Raw genomic sequence first — 18,786 nt, 5'->3', positions numbered from 1 at the left:
GCTATATACAGATTTCTCCTCCTTGTTCCCATATCTAATAATAATAAAAAGGAACCTTGATAGCACAGGATTCGTTCCCCAGACACTAGCCAGGCAGGACGTACATTGCTTTATGGCTGTTGACTTGATTTCAAATGCACTCTTAAAAAATGAAAGAACAGCTCCTTAAATTTGCAGTGAATGTAGAGCTCCACCGACCCGATTTACTGGCTACGAGACACTAAATAAACAGCAATTGCAATTTATTGTCTTGTTGACTCCAGCAGTGTCACTCTAATTCTGGTAATCATCCCCAGCCCGATAACTTAACATTAATTATCTATTTCAGATTCAGTTGGGCCTTGGGTTTTTTTGCTTTTCTTTAATTGGTCTCTCAAATTCTGGGACATAATAACAATTGCTTTGATGGTGACTGGTGAATCCAGTGCGTGTGTGATCAGAGCAGGGCGGTTGGCTTGTGCTCTGCTTGGTTCAGAGCTTTTTAGCCTTGCTTGACTCATAATTGCAAGAATTCCCAGCTGGCTGGAGGCAGATTGTTGCAAAAGAAACTTGCTGCAGAGCAGTGGGATAAAGAACGATGCGCAAAGTCCTGTCTGGAGTGTAAGACACTAAAGCATTAGCAGTAAAGAGTGCAGGAAAGCAGCAAAGAACACGTATGCTTTTACAGAGCTTCTAGCTTTAAGCCAGTTGTCCTGGTTTCCCTCTCATGGCCATCGTTCTGCTCCAGCCCCCCTGTCTGCGGTGAACGTACATTGGGGCTGTTGTGCAGATGCTACAGCAGCGCTAGCGATGAAGTGCTTCAAGCTCAGGATGGTGAGACTGGATTTCTCCAGCACTGCTTTCTCCAAGGCATAAATAAGGGTGAACCACATGCAGTGTTGTCTCAGAGCAGACACTGATAACCCAGGCACACCAATTCGCTTCTCTGCTAATTGAGCCGGCAGCGTTGCCTTCTCGCGGGTAACGCATCTCTCTACCCGCTCCCAAGGAACCCCTTGCTCTCCGCTCACCCCAGCTTGGCTTCCCGCTCTGCCCTTCCCTCCCTGCCTCGTGCAACACACACAGTAAGCGGGAATGTTAACATGAGACTCTCATTACTTAAACGTTTGGATGTTGGTAACGTGGAATACAACCAATTAAGCGCAATCCCGGATGAGCTGTCGCAGTGAGCAGCATCGCAAACCAGCGCTGTTCCTTTAATCACCGTGTGAAATGAGTGCGGAAGAACGAGCCATGGTATGGACTAGGGAGAGACAGAGGACAGCGGGCAATAAATCAAAGCCCTGATTCAGTATCACTGCTGTCCTTCAAGGGTCTTTTCCATCTATTATTGTGTGTGATCTTTTCTTCATTCATTAAGGTCTGCTGAGCTGAAAATTCTGCAGCTGCTGGCTGGCGAGTAGGGCTGCTGGCCACCACCCATGGCTTTTTCCTCATCCCTTCTGGAAACAAGTGGCAGAATGCAGCTGCCTGTGAGGCTTTATTTCAGGTTGGAAAATCTCCAAACTTAGAGGGGGGAAAAAACTGAGCGTGTTGTAAATCGGAGATGGCCTTGGACCAACCCTCTGGTTTCCAGCTACCAGCAGGCAGCGGAAGATCACAGACTGAGACCAGGATGTGGACTGTGCATCGCACATCGTTGCCTCTCATGGACGGAGGGGTCTGAAAAGCTCACAAGGATGCAAATGGCACCCCTGTAAACCCTGCAGTGCTCCCCAAAGCGGAGCTCATACCATCTCCACTCACCCTGAATAAACCCCCCAACCTGTAACATCTTGCTGGGGAACACCTTCTTCAAAAGGTGCTTGAAAATGAGTCACTCTTTCCTTTGGGATTTCTTTAAGCCCTGTCTGGAGGTGTTCAAGGCCAGGTTGGATGGGGATTTGAGCAACCTGATCCAGCGGGAGGTATCCCTGCCCATGGCAGGGGGTGGGATGGGATGGGCTTTGAGGTCCCTTCCAATCCAAACAATTCTATGATTCTATAATATTCTTTTTGTCAGTAAATATTGTTATACTCCATCTTTAGAAGAGAATTAGGAACACAGAGCTCAAGAGCCTCGGCCAAGGTCTGAGAGAGTTTTTGGAAGAAGCAGAGACGCGTTCCAGCAGCTGTGTTTTCCAGGCCGTTTCAATCACTAGACCACATATATAATTTTAAGGTTACAAAGACTGACTCTTTCGCATAATCACATTAATGATCTTTCTTTAATCTATGCAGGCATTTTCACAAGCTTGGATCCAAAGCGAGGAAACTGTTGGCACAATCTCTAGGACATAATCAGACTACAAAGCTACAGCGTTATGGCAAGCTGTAATTCCAAGCAACCAAGCTAGGTTTATTACTGCAACTGCCGTTACAGAATGCTTATACAGCACGGCCACCAAGTCAACGGGATATTTAGATGCAGAAGTAGTGCAGAATAGCACCCAGTGCAAAGAACAAACGCAATAAATAAAATACACTGCAGAGTCACAAGGTATAAACGCAGAAGAAAATGGGAGACCAAATAAAATCGAGTGAATCATAGAATCATGGAATGGGTTGGGTTGGAAGGGACCTCAATGCCCATCCAGTTCCACTAACACCTCCCACTGGATCAGGTTGCTCCAAGCCCCATCCAACCTGGCCTTGAACCCCTCCAGGGATGGGGCAGCCACGGCTTCTCTGGGCAACCTGGGCCAGGGCCTCCTTACCCTTACAGCAAAACATGAAGAACATGACCCTCATCATGAAGAATTTCTTCCTAATGTCCAATCTAAATCTTCCCTCTTCCAATTTAAAGCCATTCTCCCTTGTCCTGTCACTCCAGGCCATTGTAAATAGCCCCTCCTCAGCTTTTTTGTAGCCCCTTTCAGTTAATATTGATATTTAACCATGCACAGTTTATTCTAGTTGATTCTCTGCATAAACGGCTTGGTTTAACACTGCCAGGTTCTACTTTTTAACAACACAAGAAAAAGGTTAAAAAGTTTTAATAAAACCTGTGATTGGTGCAATAGAACCTAGAGGAGATTTCACAAGAAGAGAGAGAAGGGGAAAGGTAGAAAGAAAGAGCAGAAGGGGAAGAGGGAAAGACAGAGTTAAAAAGAGAAAAAGAGAGAAAGAAATAAAGAAAGGAAAAGAGAAAGAAAAAGAGAGAGAAGCAGGAATATTTTTCCATCAGGCGATCTGCAGCCAGCTTGCTTTTGACTTTCATACTATATCTAAAAATACAAAATTGGGAGCATTGAAAAAGCGTTCCCAAATTAGCTTTTTAATAGAGATCGGAAGTTAAAAGGGGGCCGAGTCATGGGGGAAAAGCTATTCAGAATCACAGCCAGGCCAACGCCAGCAAAGAGCGAGGCCAGCGAGCGAGAGAAGAGAGTCAGGAAGTTTTATGAAGTGATGACAGCATAAATCACAGGAAAATCTCTCATACCAATAAGAGCCCAATGACATTTCTGGTTTTGCTTTCTTCTGAGCATCTGCAAGAGGAAAAGAGCAAGTGGAGATATCAGAAATACTTTAAAGAGGAAAGCAGCTCTGAAGACAACGAATAATGATGGATTCTGGATGCTTTGATTTGCTCAAATTCCTGCAGGCACTGAAAGTTTCTCATGGAAGTTTCGCGGTTCACTTTGCACACAACTGTCAGCATCCGTACTCCAAAGATTACAACACCGCACCCCAGCATAACCTCATCGACCAGCCTGCAGCCACTGTAACACCGCTTACAGATAGGAGAGGGGGAACTTGTTCAGTTCAGATTACCCAGGACATTCAGAAATTAGTATTATTAACCACATTGAACTATCAGGGTTGAGATACCAAATTGGTCTGATCAGGGTTCTAATGTCAGAGCTTCCAGGCAATATTTTCCAAACCAAGCAATCTGAGCATTGAGGGGTTTGAAGAGGTGGGTTCCTTATTAATTAAATAAGTAATTAATTTTAAAATAAGGCCTTGGTGTAAGAACTCTCAGAAGAAAGGCATGATACAGTGCAGGTACACAAACCTCCCATACAAAGACAGACTGACAGAGTTGGGGTTGTTGAGCCTGGAGAAGAGATGGTTCTGGGGAGACCTTAGAGGAGCTTCCAGGACTGGAAGGGGCTCCAGGGAAGCTGGGGAGGGGCTCTTTGATTAGGGAGTGCAGGGATAGGACAAGGGGGGACGTTTTTCAGCTAAAAGAGAGGAGACTGAGATGAGATCTTTGGAAGAAATGTTTTGCTGTGAGGGTGGGGAGGCCCTGGCCCAGGTTGCCCAGAGCAGTGGTGGCTGCCCCATCCCTGGAGGGGTTCCAGGCCAGGTTGGATGGGGCTTGGAGCCCCTGATCCAGTGGGAGGTGTCCCTGCCCATGGCAGGGGTGGGACTGGATGGGCTTTGAGGTCCCTCCCAACCCAAACCATGCCATGATTTTATGAAAACAGACCTGAGTTAGTGACGGTTTTGTGATGTTCCCATCTCCCCTCTTTTAAAACAACAGAAACCCCTGAAATCCCCCTTCTCTTCTTCTCTCCCCCCGCTTCCCCAGTGATCCCTCTGGATCCACTTTGCCAGTGGGAAAGCCTCACATCCTCCCGGGATGGAGGTCCCACACCCTGCCGACCACGCCGTGCTCGCTCCGGGTGACACCTGCCGGTGGCTGGGAGGGAGAGATGGGAGGGAAGGGAAGGGAAGGGAAGGGAAGGGAAGGGAAGGGAAGGGAAGGGAAGGGAAGGGAAGGGAAGGGAAGGGAAGGGAAGGGAAGGGAAGGGAAGGGAAGGGAAGGGAAGGGAAGGGAAGGGAAGGGAAGGGAAGGGAAGGGAAGGGAAGGGAAGGGAAGGGAAGGGAAGGGGGGAGGGAAGGAAGGAGAGAAGGAAGGAGGGAAGGAAGGAGGGAAGGAAGGAGGGAAGGGAGGGAGGCGGTTGTGTGCGCGCAGACCCCGCGCCCCCGCGGAGGAGCCGCCCCCGCCCCTCCCGACGGAGCTGTCCGCCCGGCCGTGGTGCTGATCGCCGCTCGCCGCCCCGCGCCCGCGCAGTCCGCGCCGCCGCCGGCAGCCGCATGGCCGCGGGGCTGGTGCCGGGGCGCCGGGCGAGGAGCAGCGCCCTGCCGAGGTGAGGGGGGAGAAAGGCCGGGGGGTGGGCGGGGGGACCGCCCTCGGGAGGGGAGGAGGCGAGCGAGGGGCAGGAACGGTGCCCCCTGCTCACTCCCACCCCTGCTCCCCCCTCGTCCTCGCCCCCGCTCCTCGCCTCTCCCACTCTCCTTCCCATCTGGTGGCCGCCCAGTCCGCTCCAGCCCTTGAACTCCTGGCGATAGACTAAACCGTAATACTGAGCTGTGGACGGATGCGAGGCGATGGCGAGGCGGCTGAGCTCCTGTATTCCATGTATGTATTTGTCTTACTTTATGGAAGTCAGTAACTATCGCTGCGATGCATCCGTCATCGCCGGGAGCTGCCCAGCAGAGCAGGGCACGACTGGTTTGCTCTGATCTGGGCTTACGGTTACTTATTCAACAGAGATTTGCCAGGCAAGCAGATAAATAAGCAAGGATTCCAGGTCTCTGAGCGTGCCGAGTCCAACTTCTGACGGTGGGTGAAAGAGGAAGGCTGAGGTGCTTGTGGAGACGCGACCGGTAAGAGCTGCGAAGGAGTAGGGCAAGCGCCAACAGCAGGACAAGGGGGAAGGGGGACAGGAAGATGGGAGAAGGAGAGAAGGAAAGATAGGTTTAAGAGTGAATTATTGTTATCCTTGACTACATGTAGCCTCCTGCCCTGGCTGTGGTGTTCATTGTAGGTTGGTGATGCTGGAGGAATAGCTCATTGTCTGGTCCAGAAGGGACCTCTTCTGCACGGTCCCTGCCTGCCCGAGAGTCAGGGACACAGTGGGAGCTCCGGGAGAGACCAGTGAAGTTCATCCCATACTTTTTCCCCCTTTTATCCCCCCCTTGCCACTGCTGGCACATTAGCATGCAGGGTAGGTTCTGCTGTGTATTTAATGATTCCATTTGCCGGTGTCTCTGTCAGCTCGCACCGCCTTCCTTCAGTCTCGCTTCACAGCCTGCCTCCCTGGGTACCTGCTGGGTCCATCTCCCTGCTGTGGCTGTGTGAGTGGACTCCCCAGGACCCGGCTGCCGTTTCCAGATGGTTTAGGCAGCAAGAGCAAAGCTGCGAGCGGTACTGGAAGGGGAGGGCGCAAAACGAAGCAAGCTCAAGCGAAAGAGGCAGCGAGAGACTCTGTCTGGGCTGTAACGAGGGCGAAGCTGTTTAGTCATCTCCCTACATACTTTCACAATGATGATCACGTTTACTGATTGCTTCTGACTGCGTTTAGAGAGGGAGTCAAGAGGCAGGCAGCACAGCCCACCTTTTATCCTGAGGAGTGACTGCTCCCCCTTCCTTACAGTTCCCCAGATTCAGCCCTACTTTTGGGCGCTGAGAGTCTTTCCTTGCCAGGTAAGGCATCGCTGCGAGCCGGCAAGATGGGGCTCTCTGGGCTGACTGGGAGGGAGGGGAGAAGTTTGCATGCATTTTATCCTAAGCCTGTTGCTTTTGCTCCTAAATCTCCCCAGCGGTCTGAGGGAGGGGACGTTTTGTGGCAAGTTCTATTGTCTGATGTGATCGCGAAGGGAAAGAGATATGTGACTGGCAGAGGGTAGCGAGGCTTTGGCTGACATATTTGGCTTTAAAGCAAACATATTGTTGCTGTCTGAGCCTGACCCAGCAAGGGCAGGGAAGGATAGAAGGAATGATCTCAAGGCTCTTCACTCCCATTTGCAGCGTCTCACCCAGAAGCTCACAGTGTGCTCATCGGTCGTGTTTTAAATCATCGCTGTCTGCTTCTAGAAAGGGAAACGGTGTGAGATTTTTGGTTTGCTTCTGCTTTCATGAGGCTACCAAGGGACATTTATTAAGGGTGGCATTGCCGGTGGGAGCTCGTGTGGTAAGAATCCACCATTTCTTTCTTGACCTTTTAGGTGAATAGAAATAACTCCGCTCTCTAAAGTTTTCCTCCAGAGCTTTGCTGACCTAGCCGTGCCTGCCAGGTTTTTGTTCAAAACTGGGCTGAACCCCCGGTGCCCGCGGAGCAGCTGCAGCGCAAATAACCCGCGGGAGCCAGCGGAGCACAGGGAGGGACGTGGATAGGGTCCAGAGTCCTGGGAGGGGGACAGGGGGCTCGTGCCACTGGCTTTGCAATCAAATCTGCTCACATCATTTCACTGTCCTCATAATTATCTAAAGAAAAACGATCCTTTTCTGTATAGACGCTGATTTTTTTTAAATCAGAAGGAGGCATTATTTTGTTTTATGTGCCGGGTCTTCTAAATGCCATCGGCAGGGTATCGAGCCCCTGTAAACCAGTTCCTTTCAACTTACATGCAGAAATTACTGTAATTAAAATTAGAAGGATATGTACAGCTAAATATATGCTTGCTCGAATCAAAGCGTGTCTGTTTGGTCTGTGAGCTGACGAGACTCTGTCGCCTGTACAGTAGATTTTGAGTCTGGCCAGTTGCTTTTCAGCCTAAAAAGCCTGGTTAGCAGTCACCAAAACCCAGGCGTGCAGAAAAGGAGGACCCTTTCAGTATTTTGTAGAGAAACTAGTTCGTTTATACTTTTTGCCTTAGCTTAGTTTACACAGCTGCGAATTCCAAACCCGGTCTCCTCTCTCTATGCTCCGTCTCACTCTGGGGAGGGGTTCCGAGGACTTGCGGACAAGAAGAAGCAATTCCCTTGCAGAGGGGATTTCATGACTCTTCTCCCTCTCCATCCTTCAATGTAGAGCTGAGAAAGACTCTCTCCCTGTCTATTTTGAGGATCAAATGAGACAGATTCAATGCAACTTGGAAGATTAAGCTCTGTGCACTAAGTTTTCTTAACCAGCTGCACCTCTTGGTCACAGAGAAAAGGGAACTAAACTTCCACAGCAGAACACCCCTCTCTTTCTCTTTTGTTTTAACCTCCTGTCCGTTTCCTAGCTGAGTTATTTATAGCCTCCCCACATATTCTGCCAGCATGGAAGGACCTATTTTAACTTTAAAATTGATTTAAAAACGTCTAAGTCACTCTTGAGTTACCGATGCTTCATTAGAACAATTAGGAGTGAAGTATTTATAGTGCAGCAGCGGCTAATGTAGGTAACCTGGAATTTATAACCAAAGTTAGCAAAGTAGAGATTTCTAATGGGATTCCCCTGAGGAATCAGGGGAGATGAGGATCCGGTGCAGTGCAGCGGGTTAGGTCACCGTACATCGCCATCAGTCCTGGCAGAACGGCTGTGCTGGGGTCACTTATTGAAATGAAAAGGAGGAGCAGGATGCACTGATTTGGTCTCTAGTTTATTTACCTGTATGTTTTTGGTGATTAATGAATGAAATGACTCCTATTTTGCTGCCTCCTGTTCTTAATGCGGTGTTCCCTAAAATGACAGAATGCCAGGTGGGAAGGGACCTCAGGGATCATCTGGTCCAACCTTTTTAGGTGATCTGTAGTTTAAATGAGATGGACACAGCACCCTGTCCAGCTGAGCGTTAAAAGTGTCTGGTGTAGAGGAATCCTCCGTTTCCCTGGGGAGGTGATTCCAATGTTTCCCTGTTCTCATGAGGAAAAGTTCTAAGATGCAGCCCTGCTGGTGTAAGGAATCGGCAGCGCGGCCGTGCCCCTGGAGATTTGCCCAGTGGCTGAAGAGCAGTGCATATTTTCCAAGTAGAGCAGAGAAAGTTTGCAATGCTGCTCTTTGCCTCTTCCCCACGCCGACAGAAGAGCCCTGGTCTCCAGGGCTGCCAGCCTGGCACTGTTAACGCGATAAATTCCCTCTTTAGGGGGAGAGAAAAAGCAGCGCATAGTGATATTGAACAGTCCTTTAGAGGCAACTCATAGAATCATGGAACGGTTTGACTTGCAAGGGACCTCAAAGCCCATCCAGTTCCACCCCCTGCCGTGGACAGGGACACCTCCTGCTGGATCAGGGGCTCTGAGCCCCATCCAACCTGGCCTGGAACCCCTCCAGGGATGGGGCAGCCACCACTGCTCCGGGCAACCTGGGTCACTGCCTCCCCACACTCAGTGTGAAGAATTTCTTCCTAAAGTCCAATCTAAATCTTCCCCTTCCAAACCAAAGCCATTCCCTCTCATCCTATCACTCCAGGCTCTGGTAAAAAAAGCCCCTCCCCAGCTTTCCTGGAGCCCCTTTCACTACTGGAAACTGCTCTAAGATCTCCCCGGAGATCTTTGTTCCAGTGCCAGATTTATAAGCAAAGCACCTCCTCAGGACAAGCATCGCTAAGGATTATCGTACGTTTCATAATTGCAAAGCCTCTCCCAGCAGCAGTCGGACATGGCATGAGAGATCTCAATTGTCCTTTAGATCATACAATTACACAAAGACACTCCACGTGGAGGTGCTGAACGTTTATGTGCCCTCAAGAGGAAGAGCATTTCTGCGAGCGGTGCAGTCATTTTCATAGCAGATCAAGTCCATCATTTTTTATTCAGTATTTTGAAGAGCTATTGAAATCAATAACGCTGCAGCCTTACTGGCTGGAATGGCAGCTTTCATATAATTAAGAAACTTCAGAGTAAAATAGCCTAGAAGGTACCACGTAGATGATATAATTAGGCTTTGAGGGCCCGAGTCAGTGGAATCAATGGAATTTCCATTGATAAATCGACTTTGCATAGGGGCCCTAGAGCATCTTACGTGATAACGGCATCTTTATCCAGATGATTTTATGGTAGAGTCAGAAAAACATTACGGAAGTGAAAGTAAACACAAGTCAAAAGAACAGTTAAATCTTGTAAGAAGTCTGACCAAAGACTAAAAAGCAACAGAAAAGTCATGGTTAGATAAGCATCACAATAACTCCTCTAACTTCAAGGGGATGCTGGCTGCCAGTGCCTGAGGATCTGAACAAGCTGAGAAGCTCAGGGATCTGTTTTAGTAGTGAACAGGTATGGTTGGACTTGATGATCTCAAAGGTCTTGGCCAACCAAACAATTCTATGATTCTAAGTTGGGATATTTTTCATCTAAAAATCAAACGTGCAGTGAATGTATTGCATTTCAGCCTAATGGTCCTTCAGTTCTTCAGCTGAAGAACCTCTGCCTCTGTGAGCTTGGAAGTCATCGAGGTATCTTCCTGCTGGAAGGCAGCAGTCCAGCTTTGCACGCTTCCTTCAGTCTGTTCTTCTTGGTACTCAAATGATGGCTTAATCCATCAGCTTTCACACCTGGGATTCAGGGTTACTCTTGAATCCGAGCAACGTTTCTCTCTGAGTCAGAATGTTCCTCTGCTCCAGGGAAGCGATGCAGTATTTCACAAGAGCAAAACCCATCTCAAGAGGAAAGAGAACAGACAAAATCTGCTGGTGGGGCCACGTTCTTACTCAGAGTTGGAAGAAAATTAATGAAAACTAGGGGAGATTTTGTTGTTTCTTGCAACTGAAAATGTTCTCAGAGCGAGATTCGTTACACACTGAAGTTTTTCCAGACTGGAAATCCAGCTCAGTCCAGTCGTGGCTTTCCATGGCACGCAGCTCCAACCATAAGCTCAATCACTGGAGTTGCCAGCTCTTTCTTGACAGCTGTAGTTAAACTGATGAGCGTGAGGCTTACACCTGGGGAATTATGGATTAGTCTTGTTTGTAAGGAAGCAAATATAAATTAGTGTGTTTATGCTACTTTTAAAATGCTTTTAATGAGGAATCATTTGCTATTCAAAATTTCAAACTACAATAATGCCGTAACCCCGCTGAGCTGAATTTCATGTGCCTTGTTTAGTGTCTGTCTTCAAATGGGAGACGAGGGCAAGCCAGTTGGTTTAAATTCTCGCATACGTACTGAGAGCTGACCTGTTAGCACAGCGGGGGCAAGACACCCAGCCTGACTGTGTGTTGTGTTTCTGCTTTGTTCTCTGTTTTTAGATGGAACTGATCTGACTTCCAGCAGGTCTCCAGAGCAGCCTAACCGTCTCCTCCAGTAACAAGGCCTGGGGTCATCATGGCAGCAGGAGTAGCAGCGTGGTTGCCCTTTGCCAGGGCAGCTGCCATAGGATGGATGCCAGTGGCCAGCTGTCCCATGCCCCTGGCTCCAACGGAGAAAAACAAGAGGCAGGATGAGCTGATCATTCTCAATGTGAGCGGCAGGCGTTTCCAGACCTGGAGGACTACATTGGAGAGATACCCGGACACTCTCCTGGGCAGCACCGAGAAGGAGTTCTTCTTCAACGAAGACACTAAGGAGTACTTCTTTGACCGGGACCCTGAGGTCTTTAGGTGCATCTTAAATTTTTATAGAACTGGCAAGTTGCACTATCCCAGGTACGAGTGCATCTCTGCTTATGACGAAGAGCTTGCCTTCTATGGGATCCTTCCTGAAATCATCGGGGACTGCTGCTACGAAGAGTACAAAGACAGAAAGCGGGAAAATGCAGAGCGGCTGATGGACGATAATGACTCAGAAAACAACCAAGAAGGGTCCATGCCATCCCTGAGCTTCCGGCAGACCATGTGGCGAGCCTTCGAGAATCCCCACACCAGCACCTTAGCCTTAGTCTTTTACTACGTCACCGGTTTCTTTATCGCTGTCTCTGTGATCACCAATGTCGTGGAAACTGTCCCTTGTGGCACGGTGCCTGGAAACAAGGAGCTTCCATGTGGGGAAAGATACGCTGTGGCTTTCTTTTGCTTGGACACGGCTTGCGTGATGATTTTCACGGTTGAGTATCTGTTGAGACTCTTTGCGGCCCCAAGTCGCTACAGATTCATTAGAAGTGTGATGAGCATCATTGACGTGGTGGCCATCATGCCGTACTACATTGGCTTGGTGATGACCAACAACGAGGACGTCAGCGGCGCCTTTGTGACACTAAGGGTTTTTAGGGTTTTCAGGATTTTCAAGTTCTCTCGCCATTCCCAAGGCTTAAGAATCTTGGGCTACACCTTGAAGAGCTGTGCCTCCGAGCTTGGCTTTCTCCTCTTTTCCCTCACTATGGCAATCATCATCTTTGCAACTGTGATGTTTTATGCAGAGAAAGGGTCCTCGGCAAGCAAATTCACCAGTATTCCTGCTTCCTTTTGGTACACTATTGTAACCATGACAACGCTGGGGTGAGTATTACTTTTTCTCTTTTACTGAGCAGCAGGCGAGCATGTTCTCGGAGCTTGACTTCAGTTACTCCTTAGCATTTTTCTGGCTGCATGTTTGAAAAGGGGCTGGAATTGTTAAGGGCTTGATTGTTCCTTGCCTTCCAGCTTGGGGAACTGATGCTTATGAGAAGCTGTATAACACAGAGAAAGCGCTTACACCTACTTAACAAAAGCTTGGCATGATGGGAAATGAGAGCAAGAGGAGTAGCAGGTCCTGTTTCACGCTCCTTCTGCAGGAGAGAAGAGTGAGCATGGGTGCAAAGGAGCTGGCAGCTAGAGCTTATGGGTTTGTCAGACGTTCATTTGAGCCATGGGTTTCACACAAGGTTGCTGATGCGCACGTTGTCTCTTTTTTCTGATGTTGGGCATTGTTTCTTTCATCACTTGACGTGCCGGGAACTATAGATTTGCTGAGTTCAAATGAATATTGTGGGCTGCTGTACTGAAAATACTCTGTGATCTCCGGGACGCGATGTGGTTTTTAATTAATTGAGCAGGATACGAACTTCTTGTCTGGGTTTAGTTACGAGTTAAAAAAATACTATGAGTTTGCTGTAGCAGTTGCAGTAGAATTTCAAACATTCCCACGGATGAGTACAAAGATAATGCTATCAAAGCAAAGGGAATGTAGCCTGGAGGGCAGTTTTTTCCCTTATATTTCATTTCTGTCATACAGATGTTTCTACTGAGATTATAGATTCGAGCTTCTGTTGCTCTGAACTAAAACCTTTGTAAGCAGAATGACCAAACCCTCACCCTGGCAGGGTTACGTAAAAGAAAGCTGGCATCACAGGCTGCTGCTTCAGGCAGGCACAAAGTTAGGATCGAACACAACCTCTTCATTCCACACATCACAGCAACGCACTAAGTTTACAGTTACCTCGCAGAGCATTTTCCCACAGAAGAGTTCACACAGTTTAATATACAGATGTAGACAAGTCTCATTCTTGTGATACGGTGACCACTTTTTCTCTGAAGTGCTTTTGATTTTAAACACTTCTCTGTGCCCATTATACACGAGCAGGCTCACAGTAGCACTTTTAAATTATTAAAATCATAATTCAGCTGTCAGGAAGGCGCAGAATCTGAGCATATGACAACTGCAAGTCTGAATTTCTTCATTAAATGAAAATGTAGAACATGTTTGTCATAGTCACCAAGAGACCTCTTTTTCCTCCTTAACATCTAAGCGAAGTGTGGCAAAACTAAGGGCCTTAAGAAAAAAAGGCAGTGCTTACTGAGGATACGAAGCTGGGCTTGAGATCCCAGCGCTTCCCACCCTGTGGTTCAGCTTTCCCTATTCCGCCTGGTGGGTGGCTTCTTTGCGCACCCTCTCCACAAGGGAGAAAGGCACGAAAACACAGTCCTCTTGTCCAGTTTCTGTTTAGCAACAATCACACCTATTCTTCCATCTACACACGCTTGTGCACTTTCATGTGGGTATTGTACCTTTGTGGCGGTGAAGCTGGGGTCAAGGCAACGTTCTGTGTTGCTTGGGAACAAAGCCCTTTGCGAAAGATGCGCAGAACGTGCTGTGGTGGAGCTGAGTCTCTGTTCCCATCGGTGCAGTGAGTTGGACTTGTTCTCTTTCCCTTCCTTTCTGAACGCACAAACCACAGTGCTCCTGAGCACTTTAGAGTGTTCTCAGTCTGTTGTGATCACAGAAATTGTAGATGAATGAGTGCCTTTACTGAGTTGACAAGAATTTAAGAAACCATACGTTTAAATACGGCTTTGTAAGAGCTCTTTGGGAAAAGATCTAGAACATGCGAGCAAAGCCTTAGAGTTTAAACTTCTCGTATTGCTGACTGGGGATTGCTGTTGCAGGATGCTCATTAAAACAGGTGTCTCTACCAAATAGTCTATTGGCTCGGTTCAGAGCTGTATCACAGACTTACAAGAAACTCGGAAACCTCGGTGCCAGCAAGCCCCAAAGCACCCCCGTGCTCTCCGACAACCCCGCCTGCCCTCGACCGCATTCAGCAGGTACCTAGCGCTCCCTCACCCAAACGCTCTCCACCGGCTTGCCCAAACTCATGCTAGGAAGAGAAGTTGTTACCATGAGCCATAAACCCCCAGTTCCTGCCACAGCAGCTCTGCAGAGCCCCAGCCGGATCCCCCGACCTCTTGGAGCTGATCGGGGCAGCGGTGGGGACGCAAGGACAGCTATGGTGAAGCAAAGCGACTGCGGTGCCAGCACCAGCGCCTGGCTTGTGCTCTTCCCCATGGCTTGGCATCACGGCCTAAAAACCAATCAACTCCAGAAACAAAGCCTTTGGCTCCCGGTCATTTCCACCTTCCTGACTACCACCGTGCATTAACATCACCCAGAGCCCCTTCATTGTCCCATAAAACCTTTCTTGTTTTGACAAATGGGTATTTTCATCCAATATTTCATATACATCTCCCTTAAGAAGTCATTTCACTGGGTTTGGAAGGATCTTGTTACTAATGAGAGCACTGGCAATTCCCGTCCCACAGACCTTGCCAAAAAGGCAGCCAAAGTCTCGAATGCACTTCTTAATCCATCAGGCTCTGCCTCCGCCGCGGCTGCCAGGGGGCTGCCTGCATTTCTAAATATCTTCGATATTTTCTGCCATTTACCTTTAATAATTCAGACAGCATTTAAGACAAGAAATTATAAGGCATAACGGTTTTTAACTCAAATCTATACACATAAATATGCATTTTTTGTTTTGACTAAAATAATTAAATCCAGATGAGTGAACGTTTCCCTGGCACTGGGATTCCACCACTCCTTGTGACAGAGTGCTCTGTGACAGTGATTTGGAACAGGCAGGATAACATCTCCTGTGTTATTAAAGCATTAAAAAATTAGCTCAGTTTATATAACAAGGAAAGTTTACTTACACCAACCAAGCAAGGCTGGCAACAGGAGACCATTAACTCTCCCACTGCGCTTGTTATTCTATTATTCCAGGTTCCCAAGTATCTTCGGGACACAATTGAGTTTCCAGACTGACCCATAAATGAAAAGCAGGAAAAATGCATTCATTGAAGGGGAAGCACTGCATAAAAGAAAATAAAAGCTTTTTTTGGGGGGTTTGCTACATTACAAATCAGTTTTGAGGAACCCAGTATGACTTGTAAGCTCCTTAGGCAGTTAATGACCCAAGGAGAGGAGTACAAGAGTTGTTCTGGACTGGGAAAGAAAGCAAAGGAATTGAATTACATTGACCCTGCCTCTCGGACGCCTCTACTGTGCTCATCAGGCCTGGTTTAACAGAGGCTGCTTTTAATTTAGCACGATTTAAATCTTGCTCAGGAGGTTTTATAATGAAAGCATTATTCTTGGGTGCATCTTAAATCAATTTGAATTACTGAAACAACTATTCAAAATTAATTCAAAATCAGCTCTCCAATTCATGCAGAAACATTTTTCTCCAGAGGCCAACAGCTTCTCTCCTTGTCTCCTTGATCTTCTCTCCTTGTCTAAAGCAGCAATACAATAAATACGAGCTTCGCCAGCTCTCTCTCTCTTTTCTGCAGGAGGTTCTGACCCCAGGACCCTCCACCTCAGAAATCATGGAATGGTTTGGGTTGGAAGGGACCTCAAAGCTCATCCAGTCCCACCTCCTGCCATGGGCAGGAACACCTCCCACTGGATCAGGGGCTCCAAGCCCCATCCAACCTGGCCTGGAACACCTCCAGGGATGGGGCAGCACCACTGCTCTGGGCAGCCTGGGCCAGGGCCTCCCCACCCTCACAGGAAAACATTTCTCCCTAAGATCTCATCTCAATCTCCCCTCGTCCCCTTCATTAGCATTCAGTTCCCTGTCCTGAGTTTTAGCTGACTCGATGTGCAACAGCTACCAGTTTTACATCTATATAGAGACAGTTTAATTACCATAAATTTTGTTACCTCGTTACTAGCGTGTTGGTTTTATTTTACTTTTAAATAGCATTCGGTTGCAGACGGGGCACTTTCTCTGCCTGTCAGCACGCATCACAAACACGGCTGCGGTACGACACCACTCTCACCACCAAACCCCACACTGTTTTTGCCCAGGGCGCATATTTTTCTAAGCTTTTTATAGGTGTTTTCATTTCTCCTGACAGCAGCAGTCTGTCGCATGCTCGGGCAGAGTCTGCGACCTGCGGCACCAGCAGGAGATTGGAGCTGTAAGCGCCACATCTACCTGCACCATCTGAGGGCACGGAGAGGCTCTCATGGGCCCTGTGGAGCATCCCAGCCCGGCTTTCCACCTGGGGGATGCCAGCGTGGAACATCCGGAGCAGGCACTCTCATAGAATCATGGATTGATTTGATTTGGAAGGGACCGCAAAACCCATCCACTTCCACCCCATGCCATGGGCAGGGATGCCTCCTACCAGATCAAGGTGCTCAAAGCCCCATCCAACCTGGCCTTGAACACCTCCAGGGAGGGGACATCCCCATCCCTGCCACCACTGCATGGTAGAGCACAACAGGGTGAAAAATCCTCAGCTCATCCTGAAGGAAATCGGCACTGAGATCTTTGGGCATTTGTGCCAAGAAACCAGCAGTACCAGGGAAGAGAGGCTTCAGATGGGCTTTGATCTGGTTTGAGCTCAGAGATACGCTGTGTGATTTGCTATCATCTAACGAAGGCTGTGCTCCTACAGCTCAGCGCCCGTGGGGTGGTCCTGGGAGAATCCATCGTCTGTCTGGCTGTCTCCCTTACAATTTGCAAGAACATAACGGTTCTGAGCTCACTATCCCTCTTTCAGATGCAGCTGTGCTGGTCAATGAGTTTGAAAGATACACATCGCTGTGCTTGGACAACACAGTCCTCTCTATGGAATTCATTTAAGGAACCAGGTTAACACTAGGAAGTCAATAAAACAGATGTGCTGGCCTGGTTATGTCAACAGCCGGATCTGGAGAGAGATCTGAGGTTCCTTACAGTTATTAGCCAAGTGCTTAGAGAGCAGGGAATTGTGAGCGGGGGTCTATGTTGGTTCGTCTTGCTCCAGACTGCAGACTGTGGGTTGGCAAGAGCGCAGGGGGAGCCGCCACACCACCACCCCTTCCGAAAGAAGCATCGTTCCTCGGTTTGCTTCTTTCTCGGCCCTTGTTTTTAATCAGGATTTAATCCTAGACAAGAAAGGGGATGAAATATAAGCATGTGGGATGCTTGCTGCCGAACCGCTGACAGCTGGGCTAGCACGGACGTATTGAACGCTGACCACGTTCCTCGCACACGCTGCCAGCTCCTGCCTGAAGGGACCTCACTGCAGCCAGTGCTCCAGCGGAAAGCATCAAACCCACTTGAGCTGACAGCAACCTTCATTCACCCTCCTGCATCCAAACCCAGGGGACTTTGCAAAGGAAGGAAAATACTAAATCAGCTCGGGAGCACTGCCATTCCCGGCTTCTCCACCAAGATTGTTGCTTGGCTCTGTGATCAGTAACTGCCACTGTAGTTGTTCAGCCTGGAGAAGAGAAGGCTCTGGGGAGAGCAGCTTCCAGTATGGAAAGGGGCTCCAGGAAAGCTGGGGAGTTTACAAGGGCACGTAGTGATAGGACGAGGGGGAATGGCTTTAATTTGGAAGGGAGATTTAGATTGGACATGAGGAAGAATTTCTTCACCATGAGGGTGGGGAGGCCCTGGCCCAGGTTGCCCAGAGCAGTGGTGCTGCCCCATCCCTGGAGGGGTTCCAGGCCAGGTTGGATGGGGCTTGGAGCCCCTGAGCCAGTGGGAGGTGTCCCTGCCCACGGTAGGGGGTGGGACTGGATGGGCTTTGAGGTCCCTTCCCACCCAAACCATTCCATGATTCTATGAAACGGCTTTAACAGAAACACTGCTTTGCATATTTAGCATCATCAGTGGGGAGATGGATGAGAAGGGGGACCTTTCCTTTGTAAAGCAAAGCACGAAGAGTTCATCACTCCGACCGTTCCCCATCCAGCCACCAATTCTCACAGCCACAGGCCAAAGAATTTAATACACAGAAAGCCCAATCAAACAATGAATCGATGGAGCTTCACAAAGAAGCCATTTCCTTGAGCTTTCATTCTCTTGACTCCAGCTTCATCTCACACATAGCGTGCATCAATTTTCCTCTCCTAATGGGTTTACAGATATTGTGTGCAAAACGTCTTTGTATCAGAAATCACAGACGGAACGTTTTCCCTTCACTGTCTCGATGTAAATTTCAGGCAAGCATCTCATTTTCAAGCTATTTGTATTCACCAGAACCCCAGAAGTATTAAAATACCTTTATTCATTCGCAGAGCGAGTGGAATTCACTGGATTTTTCTCTGTCTTAAAAAATACATTTCTCCATCCTTAGGCTTTTTATGCCTTTGGGTATTTGCAATGGTTGCACGGACGTGCAAACACACCAAATTTAATGTGCACGGCAAAATAACCTTCCTTTAGGGTAAACTCGTTGTGTGAGAAGTGGATTATTTTGAACGAGGCCAAGTCATGGTACTGGCTAAAATCGTAGTGTGACTGCTAAATTTACCAGTGGAAGCCTTGGCAGAGATGCATCTTTAGCAACATTTACACATTTTTTTTAAGCTCCTCTTTCTTTTTTTCCCTCCTTCCTTTCCAGCCCGCATCACAGTAAAAGCCCAAGCAATACAGATTAAAGCTAACATTGTGTTTTCATTGGAGATGAAGGGAAGTGATTGGCTTGCTGACTGGATCTGAGCTATTTTTAGCCTCG

At 48.2% G+C, this 18,786-nt stretch overlaps 1 protein-coding gene across 6 annotated transcripts in view; it reads left to right on the top strand.

The window, feature by feature from the left end:
- The first annotated feature begins 4,917 nt into the window (after positions 1 to 4,917).
- KCND3 (potassium voltage-gated channel subfamily D member 3) overlaps positions 4,918 to 18,786 on the top strand; it is a 119,098-nt gene continuing 105,229 nt past the window's right edge. The window contains exons 1-4 of one of the 6 annotated variants that reach the window (XM_054087731.1): positions 4,918 to 5,078; positions 5,250 to 5,350; positions 5,483 to 5,598; positions 10,885 to 12,069. In XM_054087731.1, coding sequence (XP_053943706.1) covers positions 10,961 to 12,069 — 1,109 coding nt within the window. In that variant the 5' untranslated portion in view covers positions 4,918 to 5,078; positions 5,250 to 5,350; positions 5,483 to 5,598; positions 10,885 to 10,960. Of the gene's footprint in view, positions 5,079 to 5,192; positions 5,351 to 5,482; positions 5,599 to 6,197; positions 6,419 to 6,534; positions 6,906 to 10,884; positions 12,070 to 18,786 lie in introns of those variants that run through there. The other 5 variants (XM_054087733.1, XM_054087735.1, XM_054087730.1 and 2 more) reach the window with 5 other exon arrangements.

This window comes from Cuculus canorus, chromosome 24 (genome assembly GCF_017976375.1).
Source record: "Cuculus canorus isolate bCucCan1 chromosome 24, bCucCan1.pri, whole genome shotgun sequence".
Taxonomy (NCBI): Eukaryota; Metazoa; Chordata; class Aves; order Cuculiformes; family Cuculidae; genus Cuculus; species Cuculus canorus.
The sequence above is the reverse complement of the archived record's forward strand: the minus strand, read 5'-3'. Positions and strand labels throughout refer to the sequence as shown.